The sequence below is a fragment of the Rhincodon typus genome, chromosome 15 (assembly GCF_021869965.1).
Source record: "Rhincodon typus isolate 14 chromosome 15, sRhiTyp1.1, whole genome shotgun sequence".
NCBI classification, from domain to species: Eukaryota; Metazoa; Chordata; class Chondrichthyes; order Orectolobiformes; family Rhincodontidae; genus Rhincodon; species Rhincodon typus.
This window is the reverse complement of record NC_063346.1, coordinates 25,671,567-25,691,663: the sequence shown is the minus strand read 5'-3', so window position 1 is coordinate 25,691,663 and position 20,097 is coordinate 25,671,567. Positions and strand designations below refer to the sequence as shown.

The window sequence follows — 20,097 nt, the reverse complement described above, 5'->3', positions numbered from 1 at the left end:
CAGCCTTGCACCTTGTTGTCTCGGATTCTCCAGCATCTGCAGTTCCTACTATCTCTCACGTTATCATCTGATGTTTTAAATAAGGCTGTAACTTGCTAATATGATAGCTTTCACTGAAAGCTGTATATCATTACAACTGAACTGGGTGGGATAAGTGTACTGTCAAACGCGTTAAAAGGAAAAATACTTGATGGGAAATTCGGACTTTGACCACAAATGCAACAATAGAAGTTGTTTTCGAATAATTTATTCCCAACCTGACAGAAACTTAGAACATAGAACATTACAGCGCAGTACAGGCCCTTTGGCCCTCGATGTTGCGCCGACCTGTGAAACCAATCTGAAGCCCATCTAACCTACACTATTCCATTATCATCCATATGTTTATCCAATGACCATTTAAATGCCCTTAAAGTTGGCAAATCTACCACTGTTGCAGGCAGGGCATTCCACGCCCTTACTACTCTCTGAGTAAAGAACCTACCTCTGACATCTGTCCTATATCTATCACCCCTCAGTTTAAAGCTATGTCCCCTCGTGCTAGCCATCACCATCTGAGGAAAAAGGTGCTCACTGTCCACCCTATCTAATCCTCTGATCATCTTGTATGTCTCTATTAAGTCACCTCTTAACCTTCTTCTCTCTAACGAAAACAGCCTCAAGTCCCTCAGCCTTTCCTCATAAGACCTTCCCTCCATACCAGGCAACATCCTGGTAAATCTCCTCTGCATCCTTTCCAATGCTTCCACATCCTTCCTATAATGCGGCGACCAGAACTGTACGCAATACTGCAAGTGCGGCTGCACCAGAGTTTTGTACAGCTGCAACATGACCTCATGGCTCCGAAACTCAATCCCTCTACCAATAAAACCTAACACACCGTTCGCCTTCTTAACAACGCTATCAACCTGGGTGGCAACTTTCAGGGATCTATGCACGTGGACACCGAGATCTCTCTGCTCATCCATACTACCAAGAATCTTACCATTAGCCCAGTACTCTGCATTCCTGTTACTCCTTCCAAAGTGAATCACCTCACACTTTTCCGCATTAAACTCCATTTGCCACCTCTCAGCCCAGCTCTGCAGCTTATCTATGTCCCTCTTTAACCTGCAACATCCTTCCGCACTATCCACAACTCCACCGACTTTAGTGTCATCCGCAAATTTACTAACCCATCCTTCTACACCCTCATCCAGGTCATTTATAAAAGTGACAAACAGCAGTGGCCCCAAAACAGATCCTTGCGGTACACCACTAGTAACTGAACTCCAGGATGAACATTTCCCATCAACCACCACCCTCTGTCTTCTTACAGCTAGCCAATTTCTGATCCAAACCGCTAAATCACCCTCAATCCCATGCCTCCGTATTTTCTGCAATAGCCTACCATGGGGAACCTTATCAAATGCTTTACTGAAATCCATATACACCACATCAACCGCTTTACCCTCATCCACCTGTTTGGTCACCTTCTCAGAACTCAATAAGGTTTGTGAGGCACGAGCTACCCTTCACAAAACCGTGTTGACTATCCCTAATCAAATTATTACTTTCTAGATGATTATAAATCCTATCTCTTATAATCCTTTCCAACACTTTACCCACAGCCGAAGTAAGGCTCACTGGTCTGTAATTACCAGGGTTGTCTCTACTCCCCTTCTTGAACAAGGGGACAACATTTGCTATCCTCCAGTCTTCTGGCACTATTCCTGTAGATAATGACGACATAAAGATCAAAGCCAAAGGCTCTGCAATCTCCTCCCTAGCTTCCCAGAGAATCTTAGGATAAATCCCATCCGGCCCAGGGGACTTATCTATTTTCACACTTTCCAGAATTGCCAACACCACCTCCTTATGAACCTCAATCCCATCTAGTCTAATAGCCTGTATCTCGGTATTCTCCTCGACAACATTGTCTTTTTCCTGTGTGAATACTGATGAAAAATATTCATTTAGCGCCTCTCCTATCTCTTCGGACTCCACGCACAACTTCCCACTACTGTCCTTGACTGGCCCTAATCTTATTCTAGTCATTCTTTTATTCCTGACATACCTATAGAAAGCTTTAGGGTTTTCCTTGATCCTACCTGCTAAAGACTTCTCATGTCCCCTCCTGGCTCTTCTTAGCTCTCTCTTTAGGTCCTTCCTGGCTAACTTGTAACTCTCAAGCGCCCTAACTGAGCCTTCACGCCTCATCTTTGCATAAGCTTCCTTCTTCCTCTTGACAAGAGATTCAACTTCTTTAGTAAACCACTGTTCCCTCGCTCTACCATTTCCTCCCTGCCTGACAGGTACATACTTATTAAGGACACGCAGTAGCTGTTCCTTGAACAAGCTCCACATTTCAATTGTGCCCAGCCCCTGCAGTTTCCTTCTCCATCCTATGCATCCTAAATGTTGCCTAATCACCTCATAATTGCCTTTCCCCCAGCTATAACTCTTGCCCTGCGGTATATACCTATCCCTTTCCATCGCTAAAGTAAACGTAACTGAATTGTGGTCACTATCACCAAAGTGCTCAGCTACCTCCAAATCTAACACCTGGCCTGGTTCATTACCCAGTACCAAATCCGATGTGGCCTCGCCTCTTGTTGGCCTATCTACATACTGTGTCAGGAAACCCTCCTGCACACATTGGACAAAAACTGTCCCATCTAAAGTACTCGAACTATAGCGTTTCCAGTCAATATTTGGAAAGTTAAAGTCCCCCATAACAGCTACCCTGTTACTTTTGCTCCTATGCAGAATCATCTTTGCAATCCTTCTATCCAGAATCATCTTTGCAATTTACGTCCAACAGTTTAGATAAAAACGCTTGGAAGAAGCAGTTACTTTGCTCTTTTTGCTAAATATTCAGATCGGATCTTTACTGTAAAGGACACAAACAAAAACATCCATCTCTGTATTGAAGACCCTAATGGATTTAGCGCAAACAGTCTTTGGGGGGAGTGAGTTCCTGATTTTCATTAGCCTTTGTGTGGGAAAGTTCTAACCCAGAGTTCAGTGCTGAAGCCTTTCACAAACCCACTATATAGTAATCATTATGGAGTATTTGATTTTGATTGTGGAGAAGTGATTTTAAAAACTAGAAATCACTAGATCACTAGAAAAATTACATGTTTTTTTTTCAGTTGTAAAGTGTTCATTACGTTGTCCTTTTCTTCAGTTACCAATTATTCTGTGTCAGACTAACTGCTTACTGTGTCAATTTGAACCATTTATCCAGATTTGAATTGTACAGAAAAAGTTCATAGGAAATCTCTAAATACGTTTTTTATTATTTTATAATATGAATTTTCCTGCAGTGTTGCACAGAAGTGTATGAAGTGTAAGGACACGTCTGCAGTGTTGGTCATTCGAGTTGGCGATGCATTTTGTAAGTAAGTACCCAATATATGCACTTACAAATTCTAAAGCAATAAATTTTCTTGGGGATGTCAGTTGTCAATTCAAAGGAATATCAGGACAGGAATAGGCCTTTCAGCCCCTCTAGCCTGTTGCAATATTTATTTAGGTAATGTTGAACGTATGCCTTAAATCCAGTTGAATATATTTCCACTAAGGATAATGGATGTTACCAATAATATAAATAGATTGAATACTAAATTTAAAAACTTAAAAGTTGAGAAAAGTGAAGGAAGGATCAGCTAATCTTGCGTCTGTTGTTGGAAATTCCTCACCTAAACAATTAAAGGTATGAAGACTTTGAAATTTTTAAGCTGATTTGGACAGAGTGGTAGGAATTTTTAAAGGTGTAAGCCATGTTTGAAGAATCTTATTGAAGTTTGAAAAGAAGTGGTAAAAGAAGCAGATAGAAGAGTGTTACAAGATTACAAGGACTTTCAGCAAGCATTTGGTAAAGTTCTTCATTAGCTAAAGTTGAAGGTAATGAAATCAGATGCAAATTCTTTGCCTCATCAGGATCTTCGATGAGCGGAAGGGGGCAGACAATAAGGATAATGGACAGATATTCTAATTTGCAGGATATGTCCTGCAAGGATCCATGCTGGGTCCTCAGATAATCACTCTATCCTAAAGTTGTTAATTGATATAAAGCTTTCCATCCAAGTTTGACAATGTTCTAAAGATATTGAATTCTATGCATTGCAGATGGAAATGTTGCTTGATTGTGAATGGTCAAAACTATGGCAAATTAAACTCAGTGTAAGAAAATGGATGTTATTGATTTTCAAACTAAGAACTGAGCTGGTGGAGATCTGACCACTTCCACCTCTCGTGTTCATAGCCCTAAACACTCTCCAGCTATCTGAGAACCAATTATACAGTGTTGGCAGGCAGAAGTTTTCGTCACAGAACAGGTCACTAGTTCCCAGATAAATCAGCTGCTTGTTTCTGGCTGAATCTTCATTAGCACACACCCTCAGCTCCAGCTCATCTGCAAACTATACGTCAACTACTACTTGAACAAGCAGGTGTGTAAGTAGTGCTTACAATGCGTTTCAGGTTTCTTGCTTTCAATAATATGCAGTAATCTGTCAGCGGTCCTTGGTTTTTAAAACAGTTCTTTTCCATTTCAGTCCCTAATTAAAAATACATAGAAAAATAAAGAAACATGGTCTTTACAAATATGAAATTAGTGAAATCTTGCTGCAGTTACAAAGTTTGAGACAACATCTGGAGTGTACAGTATGTTTTCATAACTCTGTTGAGAGTTGCAACAGAATTTCCTCGGATGAGAGGACATCCAATGGAAAGAGAGTAAGTGGAATAAACTTGTACTTTCTGGAATTAAGAGGAAGAAGAGGTGATCTCATAATTCTATAAAATGTTTAGGACTTGACAGTATATAATAAGAGGTTGTATTATTCTGTGGATAGTCTAGAACTAGACATCATGATCTTGGGATTATGGTTTGGCCATTTAGCAAAAAAGTGGTGAACCAGACTTGGGGGAGCATATGAGTTACTTGTGTTTTGGTTTCTCATGGTCTTACGAATGAGTTTTAGAAGTGGAAATGTTACATTTCCTAAAAAGGAAATCATGTTTTGTTTGTACAGATAATTGGTTAGATCATAACTTGAGTATAGTGTGCAGTCCTGTATGCTGAATGATGGGAAACATATTGGAAGTAGGAAAAGGGTAGAATGTAAATTTATAAGGATATCAAGAGTTTTCAATAAAGGTTTCAAAATTATGGCTTTCTCTGGAACACAATGTTACGGAATTCAAATTTATAAAGATTTTGAAAGGATACCTAGAGAAAATTTTCACCAAAGTGTAGGCCTAAATAAAGGATAGGATAACATAGTGGCTATATTACTAAACTATCAATCTAGAGACCTAGAGTAGTAATTTGGATACAGTTTAAATCCCACCGTGGCAGCTGGAGATTTTAATTTATTAAATGAAATTAGATTAAAAAGCTAATATAATAATAGTGTCCATGTAATTACTGGATTATTAAAAACCCATCTGATTCACCATGACCTTTTAGGAAAGGAACTCTGCCATCCTTAACTGGCTTATATATGACTCCAATAATGTGGTTGATGCTTAATGCCATTGAAATGGCTTAGCGTTTGCCAGTCCTCTGTTGTATTCAAGAAGGCAATTCACAAACTTCTTCTTAAGTCCAATTGTTTCTGGCTAAATGCTGATCTTACCAATAACACCCACATTGTGTGCATGAAAAAAATCAAGTAAACTTTCCATTTTTATACTGCATATTTTGTCTAGTTTAATTGTAATTGTTGAATAATGGCATTAGAAGTACCTGAAAGTCCAGAATGCTACAGCTAACCACGGGTTATTGGTTATGTACCTTCTCTCTCAGATCCTGCTTCAAAGAATATTTTGTACACAAATTCCGTGCCATGCTAGGGAAGACCCGCTTAATTTTTCCAGGAGAGCAGGTAGGTAATGCAAAGATGGATATTTGCTTTAAAGCTTGCATTTTTATGAAAGAAAATATCCTAGTCTGGATTTAATACAATAAACTTTTTATTACACAGCCAGGTTGAGGACTTGATTAGCTGTTAAATTAGAAATGTGGCTATTAAAGTTGAACCTAATGCTTTTCAACAGGAGTTACTGAATTGTAGTAAAAAAATGCTGGAAATTCTAAAGTTAGGTCACATTTATGGAGGGAGAAAAAGTTAACATTTCAGCTCTGACCTTTTATCAGAATTGAGATAAGCTAGAAATGTAGTAGCTGTTAGGGGAGCTGCATTATTGAACATCACCAATATGATTTTATTCATTGTGGGAAAAATTGATGCAGATGCAATGGGCTGAATGGTATCTTTCAGTGCCAGAAGTTACAAAAATCCTACAGTGCAGAAAGAGGCTGTTTGGCCCATCAAGTCTGCACCGACCCTCCGAAAAACATCCCACCCAGACCCACCAGCCCCACCCCATCCTCGTAACCCTGCATGGAGTTTTTACCATGGCTAACCCACCTAACCTGCACATCCTTGGACACTACGGGGCGATTTTTTTTTTTGTGGAGTAGTCAATCCACCTAACCCGCACATCTTTGGCTGTGTGAAGAAAGGAAAGCACCCAAAGGAAATCCACACAGACACGGAGAGAACATGCAAACTCCCATTGCCCAAGGCTGAAATTGAACCCGGTCCCTGTGAGACAGCATACTGCTGGTGTCTATGGTGTTGTATGAAATTATTTCATATGTTGAACTGGATATAAACTCACTTCTGAAAAAGAAGTTAGAATCTGCCAATCATGAAATTGTTAATTCAAAGTTAGATTGCCTGAAGGCGCTCTGCAATTTCTGAACTGCCAGTTGGCAGAACTTCGTAGGAATGGTTGGAAATATCCATGTTTCTGTCCTTAATTCTTTTTGATAATTTTCATATAGGTCTTACTGGCTTTATCAGGTGGTCCCACATCTAGTGCAATGCTGTGCCAGGTTCAAGAGGTACTGTATTACAAATAATATCAAACTTAGCTTCCTTTCTCAACAGTGGTCTACATGTGCTAAAGTAAATCATTAACAATAATTTCTTAATGTTTAGGGTACTGCATCCTTCGGTCATAGATAATTGTCAATGCAGTACTTTTTAAGTGTTATTGATTGATTTGTAATCCCAACATTTTTCTGTCAGTTTAGAGTATTTGTTAACGTTTTAGAATTGTAGGATGGATACATCACAGAACATGCCTATTCCCAGCGTGCCCGTACTGGCTTTCTGTTGGAACAACTTAGCTAGTCTCGTTCTTCCACCTATCCCCGTAGCACTGTGTCTTCCATTCAGGTGCTTATTTAATTCTGTTTTGAAAGTGAAGATTGCATCTACCTCAGCACCCCTTCAGGCAGTGCATAGTATTTAAAATCGTAGCCACTTTATGAATAAAAATTCTCATGTCACTTGTGGATTTATTTACCAATGATCTTAAATCTGTGTGGTCTGTTTCTTGTCACATTGTTTTGCTTTGTTCATCACTTACAGTCAACTTGATTTTGAATGTCTGTATCAAATAACTTTAAAGTCTTTTTGTTTCTAAGTCCCCCATCTCTGCAACCATTTTCTTGAATCCTTTTTGGATCGTGCAGAAGCATTCACACATCTAGTGCTAAGAATTGAATACAGTGCTCCAGTTAAGGCCTGATTAGTGTTTCTAAAGTTTCGCCATAACATCCCTGCTTTTGGATTCTATGCTTCCACTTGTATAGCCTAGGATCCTCTGTATCTGTTTAACTGCTTTCTCAACATTGCCTGCGACCTTCAATGATTTGTCCACATATACCTCTGTTGCCTTTGTATTGAAGCCCCTTTAGAATAGAGGCATTTACATTGCCTTTCCTTGGTTTTCCTTCAAAAATGTTTTACCTGTGTCAGGTATATCTTCTCATTCCTCTGACCTGTTTATATCCTCAGACTTCTATCAACAATCTTCTTGCAATTCACCACACTAAGTTTTGTCATCTGCAAATTTTGAAATTGTGCCTTGTATACTTTAGTCTAAGCCATTAATGTATATCAAGTAGAACAGCAGATGCTACAACACTCTATTTCCTGTTAGTGTTGTTAAAATTTGATTGTGTATTTAAATAGAATATTGCAACTAAAGTTGGTTAATTCAGAAATTTGATTCAGCATAAAGTTAACCAGCTGTTGTCATTGTGTGTAGTACATTGTTACTTTGAAATTTTGATAAAAGGAAGATGAAATTACTGTTAATTTGTACAGTTCTAAAAAAAAAGCTGCATAATTTTGCTTTAAATAAAGTTATATTGTTAATCAAATAGATTTATATCAGATAATTCTAATTAACTGTTGTTTCTCTTTTAGGGTTTATGTCGAGAGGCTCCAAAGAAGTTACGTTTTTGTCCTGGGATAGTCCATATAGATGGTGCGTCATTGCCTACTTTGACATTTTATATAATGGACATATAGGTAGTTTCAGCTCTTTGTTTTCATTTTTCAACTGAAATTTGATGTAATATAACTATTGATCACTAATTATTGATAAAGATTGTGGTACTCAATACAACATCTGACTTTGTAGGGATAGAGAAGGAACATTGATAGGTGGCCATTGGTTTATTGAATTTAGTGTGATTAATATCAAAGCCAAAATAAAGGGATTTATCACATTAAACATGAGACATTAAAGAATCATCAAAGTTTAAACAAAAATTCTGTATTCTGGTGATCTAAACATTGCAGTTGTTCTAAAAAGACTTGAACAAAGAGGTAAAGGTTTTTGAAGGAGTGGGAAGAGGTAGCAAAGCAGTAAAAGATTGGAGAGAAAGTTCCAAAGTGTTAAATTCGGATGGATGTACAAAAATGATGATAAATTTCTTCTCTGAGAGGATTGCGTGTCTTAGGAATTCTCTTCCACAGCACCATGGAGGCTAGATCTTTAAAGGTTGTTTGTTAGTTTTTTTTGATTGATAGCAGAGTTAAGGGTTTTGAGGTTCAACAAGAAAGTAGCAGTTAAGACCACAATAAGATCATCCATTGTCTTATTTATTCTCAAAGCATGCTCAAAAATCCGAGTGGCCTAATCACATTCCTATTTCTTATGATCTTATGAAATTAGAGAGCGAGAATAGGACTAAAGCTAGACCAGGGCTGAAGAACAGAAGTGCTACATAGACTGGAATTTAACATTGAGAAGGCAGAAGGTCCTCAATGGAGGAAGTCATGGGATGCCTGCCTCCTTCAGCTCTGGAATCCATTAGGCTATTTTGCATGACTCATGTTATTAGTTGCCTGAGTTTGCAGATTCTGGTACCACCCCCCAAGTCAGGATATCCAGCCTCCAATAGCTACCTCCCAAGCAGATTAGATGTTCAATCTCTGCAGTGTCATGAGAATTAGTGCTCATCAGGTCCAGGGGTCTTATCTTTTAAGTTTTTTGCTATTTTCTTAACTATCTCTTCCTTTTCTGTATTGTGTGTGCTGACATCTTTTTAGATTTCCTCGAATGTCTTGTCCAAGTTATTGGTTTCCACAGTAAATACTGTGACAAAGTAACTTCAATATTTCCACTATTTTGTTGTCACTATCTGAGTGTATCTGGTGTGTTGCTTGGTTGTCTTGTTCTTTATGGTCCAGATATTCCAATGACCAGAGAGTCATTGGAGCAATGCAGTCTGGAGTTGAGTATCGAGGCTGTGTAGTGCAGACTACATGGAAATTGCCTGGGAAATTGAAACTTCTAATCAGGAATGTGCCTGTGTCTGGAACACTCCGCGTGAACTTCTTAAAGTCAGAAACTCTGGACTTAGTTACCCAGGAAGAATTAGAGGATTAAAAGCATAATCTCACACTTGGGTAAGTATTAAATTGAGCCCCTCAACTACACTATTCCTGATCCTCGAGAGCCCTACCAACAAACATGCTGCACCAGACACACACCTTCATCATGACAAAACCTTTGAAATGTTACACCTGGTACCCTACACACCAGTTCCGAAGCCAATCCCCACCTGTTGGAATAAACTGTTATCCCAAACTGGATTCCCCAATCTTCCCACCCAGATTTCCCCTTAAGCATTCATTCATCCACCTAGAGTCTTGCTCATCTGGCCCTGTACCCCTCATCATCCACCTGGCCCTCTTTACCATGACCCCACAAAAAAAACCTGACTGACTGCCATTCTAATCCCACGCTTGCTTTGTGTGATTACCCTTTCACAGGACATGTCAGAGTGGCTGGTTATGCTGCTGGTCATTTAAACCATAAAACTTGGTACACTGACTGCTGCAAAAGGGCTAGGAAAGTTTCTATGAAGATCTTCTGTGCTGCTAATTTTGTGGATTCCAGGTCATATTTATAACAGGATACCTCTGCCCAGGAATCTCCAGCACAGAAGACACTTGAAGGTAAGTAGGGAACTGTAAACTCCATCAGGGTCAGAAATAGGGTGTCTGACCCTGATCGAAATATCTGAGCCATTGTTTGTAGAACACTGCAATATTTAAATTCCTTGATAAATTTACCTTTGTAGTTTTGTTTTGCTCCCCAATTTTTTTGTGATCCTCTAACCTTTTCATATTTGTTATATTCTCTATTGTCTGCATTAGGCACAGAGAGTAATTGTGCAGTGAATTGAGGCAGGCAATGTTGCAGTGGTAAAAATGAACTAGGCAAGCCAATGTTTGTGAATGTGTATGCATCAACACTTGCTTCACATAAAAGGAAAATTGTTAACGTTTGTTTCATGTCCCTTCTACAGAGGGAGCAGTGTGTGGTAGGAGTCTAGAAGAAAGAAGGGCAACTTTAACGCAGCTGGAAGCCATATTCCAGACTTCGGGATTCCCCTACTATATAGTCTATTTGGAGGAGGTATTGTTTTTTTCCAAAGTATTTTCAAAATTCAGACATTATAGAAGTTTCAGAAATAGAGCCTGAGGTTTTTTTAAATCACGAGTGAAATTGATGTCATTTATAGAAAATTTTTATTTCTTACCTTGACTGCTTTTGTTCTATAGGTGTTCAAATTGCCTAATTCCATGCTACAGAGTGTTTCCTCCAGCCCAGCAAGTCATCATGGTGAGAATTATAAAGAGGCAGTGGATGGTTTCCTACAAAAGCAGCGAGAGACACTTAGTCAGACAGAGCAAAGACCTACAGTTGTGGAGCAGTTGAATGTCACAGATACAGAAGAACAGGTTCAAACAAAACTTGCTCAGTTCAATATCTGTGACCTTTTTAGTAAAGAAAATACTGGAAACACCTTCACAGAAGCTTCCACCAGTGGAAAGTGGCCATTTAACTTGACACAAACTGAGGCAATAAAAGAACTGTTCAGTTCGATAAAGACACTGACTGCTAAAGAGGAATTGCTGCAAACGTTACGGTAAAAAAAGAAATCTTTGATGTTTCTTCATAGACCTTAATGTTATGCCTTTAAAATTGGGTCATAATTTGTTACAGTAATCCCCAAAATTGACATTTCTACTTTCATTGACTTCATACGTTGTTATCCTATTTTGTTCATATTGCTCAAAATGGATAATGCTCTATCTACAATCAAAATTTCAGCAATAATTGGCCAGTGTCTTATTTGTTAGAAGCAGTAAAATGTACCTCATATAAAATCAATTGAAATGAGTGGTAGTCTCTATTCAATGACAACCTTTTACTTATATTTTGTCTCTGATTTTCATAGAATTGTAGAAATTTACAATATAGAAAGTGGACAATTAGCTGGTCATGCCTGTGATAGCTGTTTGAAAGCACAATGTGCTAAGTTACTTGAGGCTGCTTTTTGTCAAGCCATGGAAATTACATGATCTCAGATACCTGACCAACTCCCTTTCAGATTTATTTTTGGAAACCGCTTCCAGCACCTTTTCATGTACAGTATTCCAGATCCTGATAACTGAGAAAAATTTTCATTTTCCATTTAGATCTTTGCCAGTGAATTCAAATTTGTGATCTTGGCTTATTGACCCACTTGCCAGGGGGAATAACTTCTCCCTCTCTCTGCCAGGTCACCTCTTAACCTTTCCAGTTCTCAGGAGAACCTTTTTAACTGAATAGAGATGAATCCCTCATTTACAATACCATCCTGGTAAAAGTCCTCTGTACCCTTTCTAATCCATTTCTATAACCATTTTTAACTCTGTACCCATCTTTCCGAAAGCTGCTGACCATTCTGTAGGATTTGTTGCACGTGTGTAGATTCTCTGATATGCTGCTAAAGTGACCAGTCTTTGAGAATTTGGACAGTTGAGCATTAAGTTAAGCAACCATTTGTACATCACTGCTGAGGTAAATCCATTCATGACTCAGCACTTGTTAAAGTGCACTTTCAAACAGAATTGTTCAGACAGTGATAATCCAATGTTAAGGCCCAAGTTGCTTGTTCTAGCATCTTGTTCAATCATTTCCAACAGGCGACCTAAAATGGAAAAAGATCTTTCAAAGCATCAGGAGATGCCCAAAACAACTCGGTCTATGAAATGCTTTTATATGTGTAGTCATTTCCATAGTGTAGAAAAGTAATATGAAACCTTTTGTGATATAGATGGAACTCAGATGTTTCTTGCTGGTTTTACATTTAAACCTGAATGGCTATAAAAACTAACACACACTGTGCTATTGAGCTGTGATGTTTACTTTGCTTGTGCAGACTGCAGTTAGAATCAGAGTACTGTTTCTAAAGTGCAATGCTGTGAGTTTCATTCAAATGTTGTATTCTTGTCCAACGTTTGCATAAGAATTACTTCTGAAATTGGTTCATTTTGATTGAGCTTTTTTTTTGTAGATAGTTCTTTTTTCTGGTCTTTGTAGGTTTTACATCTCTTAAACAAAATTTTTCAACAGACATCATCTGCTGTTGTATACCGCAAGGATCAAAGGTTACACAAAAATAATGATGGGAGACAGCTGTACCCGACTGGCAGTAAAACTTCTGACTAATATTTCATTAGGACGTGGAGCCTCACTTGCTGTTGATACAGTAAGGAGTAAAGCAAACCGTAATTTATTTTAAAGTGTACTTTGAAAGATGAATATTTCGGCTAATTAATCAATGCCAAGTTTTATTTTGAAACGTTCTGTTGAAAAACATGTGTATTGTGAATGCCTGGATGTAACTATGACTTTGGTTAGATTTTATAGGGAAACTGTTTAATCTGACAAATGTTAAATTTACAAACCATATTTGAAGGAAAACCATAAGACATAGGAGCAGAAATTAGGCCATTTGGTCCATCGAGTCTGCTCCGCCATTTGATCATGGCTGATAAGTTCCTCAACCTCATTCTCCTGCTTTCTCCCCATAACCCTTGATCCCCTTGATAATCAAGAACCTATCTATCTCAGTGTTAAATGTACTCAATGACCTGGCCTCTACAGCCTTCTGTGGCAGTGAATTCCATAGATTCACCACTCTCTGGCTGAAGAAGTTTCTCCTTATCTCCGTTCTAAAAGGTCTTGCCTTTGCTCTAAGGCTGTGCCCTTGGGTCCTAATCTCTCCTACCAATGGAAGCATCTTCCTCTATATTGACTCTGTCCAGGCCATTCAGTATTCTGTAGGTTTCAATTAGATCCCCCCCTCATCCTTCTAAACACCAATGAGCATAGTCCCAGAGTCCTCAAACGTTCCTCATATGTTAAACTTTCCATTCCTGAGATCATTCTTGTGAAGCTCCTCTGAACCTGCTCCAGGGCCAGTACATCCTTCCTGAGATATGGGGCCCAAAACTGCACACAATACTCCAAATGTGGCCTGACCAGGGCCTTATAAAGCCTCAGTAGTACATTCCTGCTTTTATATTCAAGTCCTCTGAAAATAAATGCCAACATTACATTTGCCTTCCTGACTACTGACTCAACCTGCAAGTTTACCTTGAGAGAATCCTGGACTAGAACTCCCAAGTCTCTTTGCACTTCAGACTTCTGAATTTTCACCACATTTAGAAAATAGTCCGTGGTTTTATTCTTCTTACCAAAGTGCATGACCTCTCACTTTCCCACATTGTACTCCATCTGCCACTTCTTTGCCCACTCTCCTAACCTGTCCAAATCCTCTGCAGCCTCCCCACCTCCTCAATACTACCTGCCCCCTACCTATCTTTGTATCGTCTGCAAACTTAGCCAGAATGCCCACAGTTCCTTCATCTAGATCATTAATGTATAAAGTGAAAAGTTATGGTCCCAACACTGACCCTTGCGGAACACCACTTGTCACCGGCTGCCATCCTGAGAAAGACCCTTTTATCCCCACTCTCTGCTTTCTGTCAAACAACCAATCATCTATCCATGCTAGCACCTTGCCTCTAACACCTTGGGCCCGTATCTTACTCAGCAGCCTCCTGTGCGGCACCTTGTCAATGTGATGTATTAATCTATGTCTTGAAGTAATCCAGACAGCACCCACAGTGTATGGATTATTTTTATTTCTTGGCATGTACATTGTTTTTGTTTACATTGCTACTGCAGGGTTGTTTGTTCTATTATAGCAGCTGTTAAAGTGGTGATCTGATGAATGAAAAGATTTTTAAAAAAATGACTCAAGTGTGCTTATTGATTTAAGAATCACTCGTGAAAAATTGTAACATTTATCTGTGGCTGTCTAAATCATTAATTGAGGATATAAATAAGAATGTCTCATACTTTACCCAACAGAACTTTCCCCGTGTGGTAAATTGTACTAGCATAACTTTATCTGTTGAAATTCTGTACTTCATTTAACATTATATTGTGACTGATTCTCAAACAAAATATTTACTGACGTGTTAGCTTTTAAACCATTATGTAGGAAATTGTTTCCAAATATCATTCTTTTCTGAACATAGGGTTTCTCAGATAATCGTTATGGAGATATCATGATAGTACGCCCAATGAGGGAGTACTCATCTAAAGAAATTGCCTTCTACAATAAGCTTTTTGATGTTCCAAATATTTTCACTCCAGCTTTAGATACAAAGGTGAGATGATTGATTTACTTGATGGCTACAATGTCCTGTTTGTTATATTCGTTTAACGTTTAACGTTTAGCAAAACACATATACAAAATGTACATGTATAGTGTATTTTAGATTTTTTGTGATATCCAAGAGAAGAAATTTCAGAATAATTTTGTTTAAGATATCAAATACAGTTAAGAACAAGGGAATATGTTCATATACAAAATAATTTTCAAATTAGTTTCTTAAAATGTTGTTAACTACCCCACCTCATAGTTAACCTAATATTTCAAATAGATTGCCATCTTTGTTAAAGTAGCAGAGGGACGTGATTACTGTTTATACAGTAATATCTCAATCTCAAACAGTTTTTGCTGCAATACAAGTTGGCAAATTATGTTACCTGGATTTTTAGGATATTTACATAATTATAAGAAGGAATCACCTATTATCAAGATTAATGGGAAAGTTTTAAACTGGGTGTTTGAAAAAAAAGTCACATGTACTCATTACCCTTTAATTTATGAACATGTAAATAAGGAGGAGGAGTAGGCACTTTTGTCTCTTTGAGCTTGCCTTGCTGTTTAATAAGATCATGGCCAATCTGATTGTGGCCTCTATTCCACATGTTTTTAACTCTCGTTAGTCAAAAATTGCTTTGACGATATTCAACGTCCTTGCCACCATCATTCTCTGAAGAAGAGAGTTCAAAGATGCTTGATGTTTTGAAAGGGCAATCCCCTATTTTGAGATTCTGTCCCTAGTTGTATCTCTCCCATAAAGAGAAACATCCTTTCAGCATCCAGCCTATCAAGTACCCTCAAACTCCTGTGAATTTCAAAAGATCACTTTTAATTCCTCTAAGCTCCAATGGATACACATAAGCACTATTCAGTCTTTCCTCATAAGATGATCCCTCCCAACCCAGATATCAGTTGAGTGAACTTTCTCTGAACTGCTTCTCGTGTTTTTATATCCTTTCTTAAACAAAGAGATTAAAATTGTACACAGTATTTCAGATATGGTCTACAATACTCTTTATAATTGTGGCAAAACTTCCCTGTTTTCACATTGTGTTTACCTTGCAATAAATGACAACATTCCATTTGCCTTCCTATATCTGCATACTGACATTTTTGCTTGGTAGTTTTACAGAAAATTGATATCTTATTATTTTGACACAGAAGGAGGCTATTCAAGCTGTTATGCGAACATTCTGTGGAGCAATCCACTCAATCACATTTCCCCACTCTATGCCTGTAGCCTTGCAAGTTTACTTCCTGAAGTGCCATTCAGTTTCATTTTGAAATTGCTTGTTTCTGCTTCTGCCACCAGTTCTTGATTATTCTCTTAGGAAACATTTCCAGTTTATTAGCCTTTTCTGCATTTAAACAGTTCTTCACAGCAATCTGTTTTTCAAAACCTTAACTTGTGTCACATGGTCTTTGTATGAGCAGATAAAATGAAGGGTTTTTTGCCATCCGATCTAAACCTTTCATCATCCTGCACAATTATTTCAAAATCTTACATTATCTTGTATAAAAACTTCCCTCAATCTTCTTTGCTTCCTGGAGACCAACTTAACCTTCTCCAACCTAACCTTTTGGTTAAAATCCACTACCCTGGAGCCATAATGATAAATCTCCCCAACATTGTCTCAAGGATCCTGAAGTTTCACAAAGAATGGTGTCCAGAACTGAATACAATAAGCTAGTTATAAACTAACCAGAGAGTTAATGAAGTTTAGTATAGCTTTTTTGCTTTTGCACACAATTGTTCTGTTTATGAAGCCCAAAACCCATATACTGCGCTGATTGCACTCTCAATATGACCCAGCTTGCTGTTCAGAATTGTACTGTTAAGTCTACATTTGAATCAGAGCCTGGATAGTTGAGTTTAGTAGGAAAATAAGAGTTTTACTAAAAGATTATTGGTTTTATCCTTATGATAAAATCTGTTCAATTTTTTTCTACCAGGCCAACGATAAAGCTAGCATCCATAGACTGACCGAGAGTTTTGTGAATAAATTACAGAGTGATTTCCCATCCACTGTAAGCACTGTTTATAGGTAAGAATTGTGCTACGTTCTGATGTGCAATAATATATATGTAGTAAGTAAATGTATTTCCAAACTTCTAAGAATATGTAGTAAATAGTGTGATTTTTAACATGCTTCTGAACTATCTAATTTTTAAATAAGTAAAGTATGCTATCCTTATTCTTTTCATTCCAAGATTTTCCCACTTTGTTATTCTTCTAAGGTTTTGCAACACTGCATCCGAGAGATGTAGCCCACTCCCACATCATATTTTAAAATTTGGTTATGGGATGCGGGCATCACTGGTGAAGCTGACATTTATTTTACATCCCTAATTTCCCTTAAAGGTGATAGTCAGACTGCTGCAGTTCACTTGATGTAGGTACAACAATAGTACTGTTAGGGAGGGAATTCGAGTTTTCACCTCTAGAGAAGGAATAGTGATCCCAACTAGTGGGGAACATTCTCCTTGATTCCTGTTGACTTCAATTTTACTGGAATTTGACATTACATTGATGCCAAGGGCAGTCACTCTCATCCCTAGTATTTAACTCTTCTGTCTTTGTTTGGAGCCAGTGAAGTCTGGAGTGAATGTTGCTGACAGAATGCAAACTGAGCATTGGTGAGCAGGTTATTGATCAGTATTTGTACTTGATAACATGGTAAATTACAGTTTCTATCATTTTGTTAATGATTGAGTTTAGGTAGATGGGGCAATAATTGGGCAAGTTGAATTTGTCATGCTTTTTCTGGACAGATCAGATTTGGTCAATTTTCCGTATTACTGGTTAGCTGTCAGAATTCTAGCAGTACTGGAGCAGCTTGGTTTTAGGGGTGTGCCTACTTCTGTAGCTGCCAGTACCAATGTCAGCTGAAAGTTATCCATTGCACAAAGATGAGTGGACAGGAGACTCCACGTATTTTAATTTTTTATGCTCGGATGACTTTAGCCCTCATATGACATTGAAGATTTAACACTCTGCTTGAGATTAGAAATACAATAGATAAGTGGGACCTCAAAGATAATCCAACACATGGCTGAAGTAGGAGTGTCCCTTGCAAATTTTATATTTCATTACTAATTCGTGTCAAGTTATACGTAGCAAAGAAAGATGTATATATGTCATAATAGTTTATATATTCTCAGTTAAAGACTATTTTTTTCTTCTAGGACCAGTGAGAAGCTGAATACAGTTTCATCTGACTACAACTGTGGTGCTGAGCAAACAGATAAATGTCTGCTGTGTCTCTGTGCTATGGACACTAAAGTAGGTATGACAGAAATATTAATACTGTATTTGAATGCTGTCAATGGATTCTGTACAGACATTAACAATGATGAGGTATTATCTAATGTTTCTTTATTTGATTCTTTTCTCTGAATTTGGAAAGAGGGCTGGATGTCTTTGCAGTTGAAAATTTCTATTCACTAGTGATTTTCCAACACACACAAATGAGTTCATAATTCAGAAATGCAGAAGGTGGATGAATTGTTGGATTTACTTGTGTAGGTTAACAAATATCACTTACGTGGCAGTGTAAGTTTCATAATTAGCTATTTAAAAATCACTGAATTTGTTATTTTCTCAAGAGAGAGCCTCAGCATTTCATGCTACCCTAATATCAGAAAGACTATCGCTCAAGCAGTCTCCTGACCACATGTTTGTTAAAGAGGCTACTGAACCATCCTGCTGTGGTGGTGACGGAGATGAAGAGAAAGGAAAATGCCGTGGCGCACCCTCTGAAGCATGCCATTCAACGGACAGGTAGGTCCTTACAAACAATTCAGTGCCTTTTGGAATCAAAGCTGCAAAAAAGTACAACTTTTGCTGATTGTGAACCTCATAGTAATCAAGTCAAAAAGTTAGGTCAATGTGAAAGCTTTCCTTGCTTTTGATTTTTGAATTCTGTTCCTGTTCAAGTATAATAGCTAATGAAACTATGCTGCAGTTCATCAGTTATAACTTAAAATTCTTCAGATCTGTGTAGTGTATCAAAATAAATGTAAATCTTAACAGCAGGAATAGAGATGAGAACCGTTCAGTACAGAATGAGCAGAAGCTTCCATTATTTGATATTGAGAAAACCGAAGATATTTTCTTTAGTACTTATTACAGTCTCTGTTCCCTATTCACTGATTCCAGCTGTTCCCTGGCTAGACTAGACTGGAACTTCTGCAACCCACATCACCTATTTGAGCTGAGCTTGCAGTTACATCTCGTCTTTGTCACAAAGACCACTTTCATGTCAGCTGCCTAATTCCAACTTCTGAAACACTTTTGCTACCACAAGCCTTAACCATATCAAGTGTTGACCTGGCTGGTGTTCTATCCATCTAACATGTTCCATAAACTTGCTCTCATACATTGCTCTGCTGTCTTTGCCAAAACCTCACCAAATCCTGTTCAATCATGACCACTACTTCCTAATCTATATTAGCTCTTTGTCTGTCAAAGCATTAAATTTAAAATTTTTTCCTTGTGTTCAGTTGCCCTCATTGTCTGAGTTTTCATTATCTTTAATATTCTATGGTTATATAACTCTTTAAGAACTTTGTGTTCTTCTAATTCTAGAGACTTATTTATCCTGAATCCATTGTTGGTTGCCCTGTCTTTGGTCAAAATGAGCCAAAGCTTGAAATTTCACCAAGTGTTGTCCCATCTATTCTAATATTCTTTTTGTCGATGCCAACATTTGCTGATTTATTTCCTGAGAACCACCTTGGGATGTTTTATTCCATTTAAGAGCCTATAAATACAAGATGCTCTTGCAAACTAGCTTACTCTCTGAATTACCATGAGCAACATTATAGGACATCCACAAACATATTGTAAGTCAGCACACAGGGTCTTCTGCAGTTTTAATTCAAACCACCAATGTTGTAGCAGAGCTCAACCAGGTACAAATGCTAATAAAGTTCATGTTGATCTAAAATGATCTTAAAAAAATTGATCTTATTTGGGAACTGATTTGATTGTGTTATCCAACCTTTGTTTTTGCACTTACTCAAAACTGTAATCATTTGAATTAAATTATTACTGAAATCTTTTGTTAGTATAATATTTATTTTCTTCCCTGGATGAGGTTACACTCCTTGGCCAAAATAGTGGGCAAACAGTTTGCTAGCAGGACTCTGCAAATGCTGCTCAGATGTGGACAGTGACCACAAAATGACCCTTGTTAATGGTTTACATTGATTTTCAA

The 20,097-nt window shown here is 37.9% G+C and overlaps 1 protein-coding gene across 2 annotated transcripts in view; it reads left to right on the top strand.

Moving 5' to 3' along the window:
• The window catches only part of ctu2 (cytosolic thiouridylase subunit 2 homolog (S. pombe)), a 30,539-nt gene that overhangs the window by 1,788 nt on the left and 8,654 nt on the right, over positions 1-20,097 (top strand). Inside the window, exons 2-12 of one of the 2 annotated variants that reach the window (XM_020536307.2) lie at positions 3,309-3,383; positions 5,798-5,876; positions 6,842-6,901; positions 8,277-8,337; positions 10,673-10,782; positions 10,929-11,296; positions 12,769-12,904; positions 14,745-14,876; positions 16,832-16,923; positions 18,065-18,165; positions 18,485-18,659. In XM_020536307.2, coding sequence (XP_020391896.2) covers positions 3,309-3,383; positions 5,798-5,876; positions 6,842-6,901; positions 8,277-8,337; positions 10,673-10,782; positions 10,929-11,296; positions 12,769-12,904; positions 14,745-14,876; positions 16,832-16,923; positions 18,065-18,165; positions 18,485-18,659 — 1,389 coding nt within the window. The remainder of the gene's footprint in view (positions 1-3,308; positions 3,384-5,797; positions 5,877-6,841; positions 6,902-8,276; positions 8,338-10,672; positions 10,783-10,928; positions 11,297-12,768; positions 12,905-14,744; positions 14,877-16,831; positions 16,924-18,064; positions 18,166-18,484; positions 18,660-20,097) is intronic. The other variant, XM_020536308.2, reaches the window with a different exon arrangement.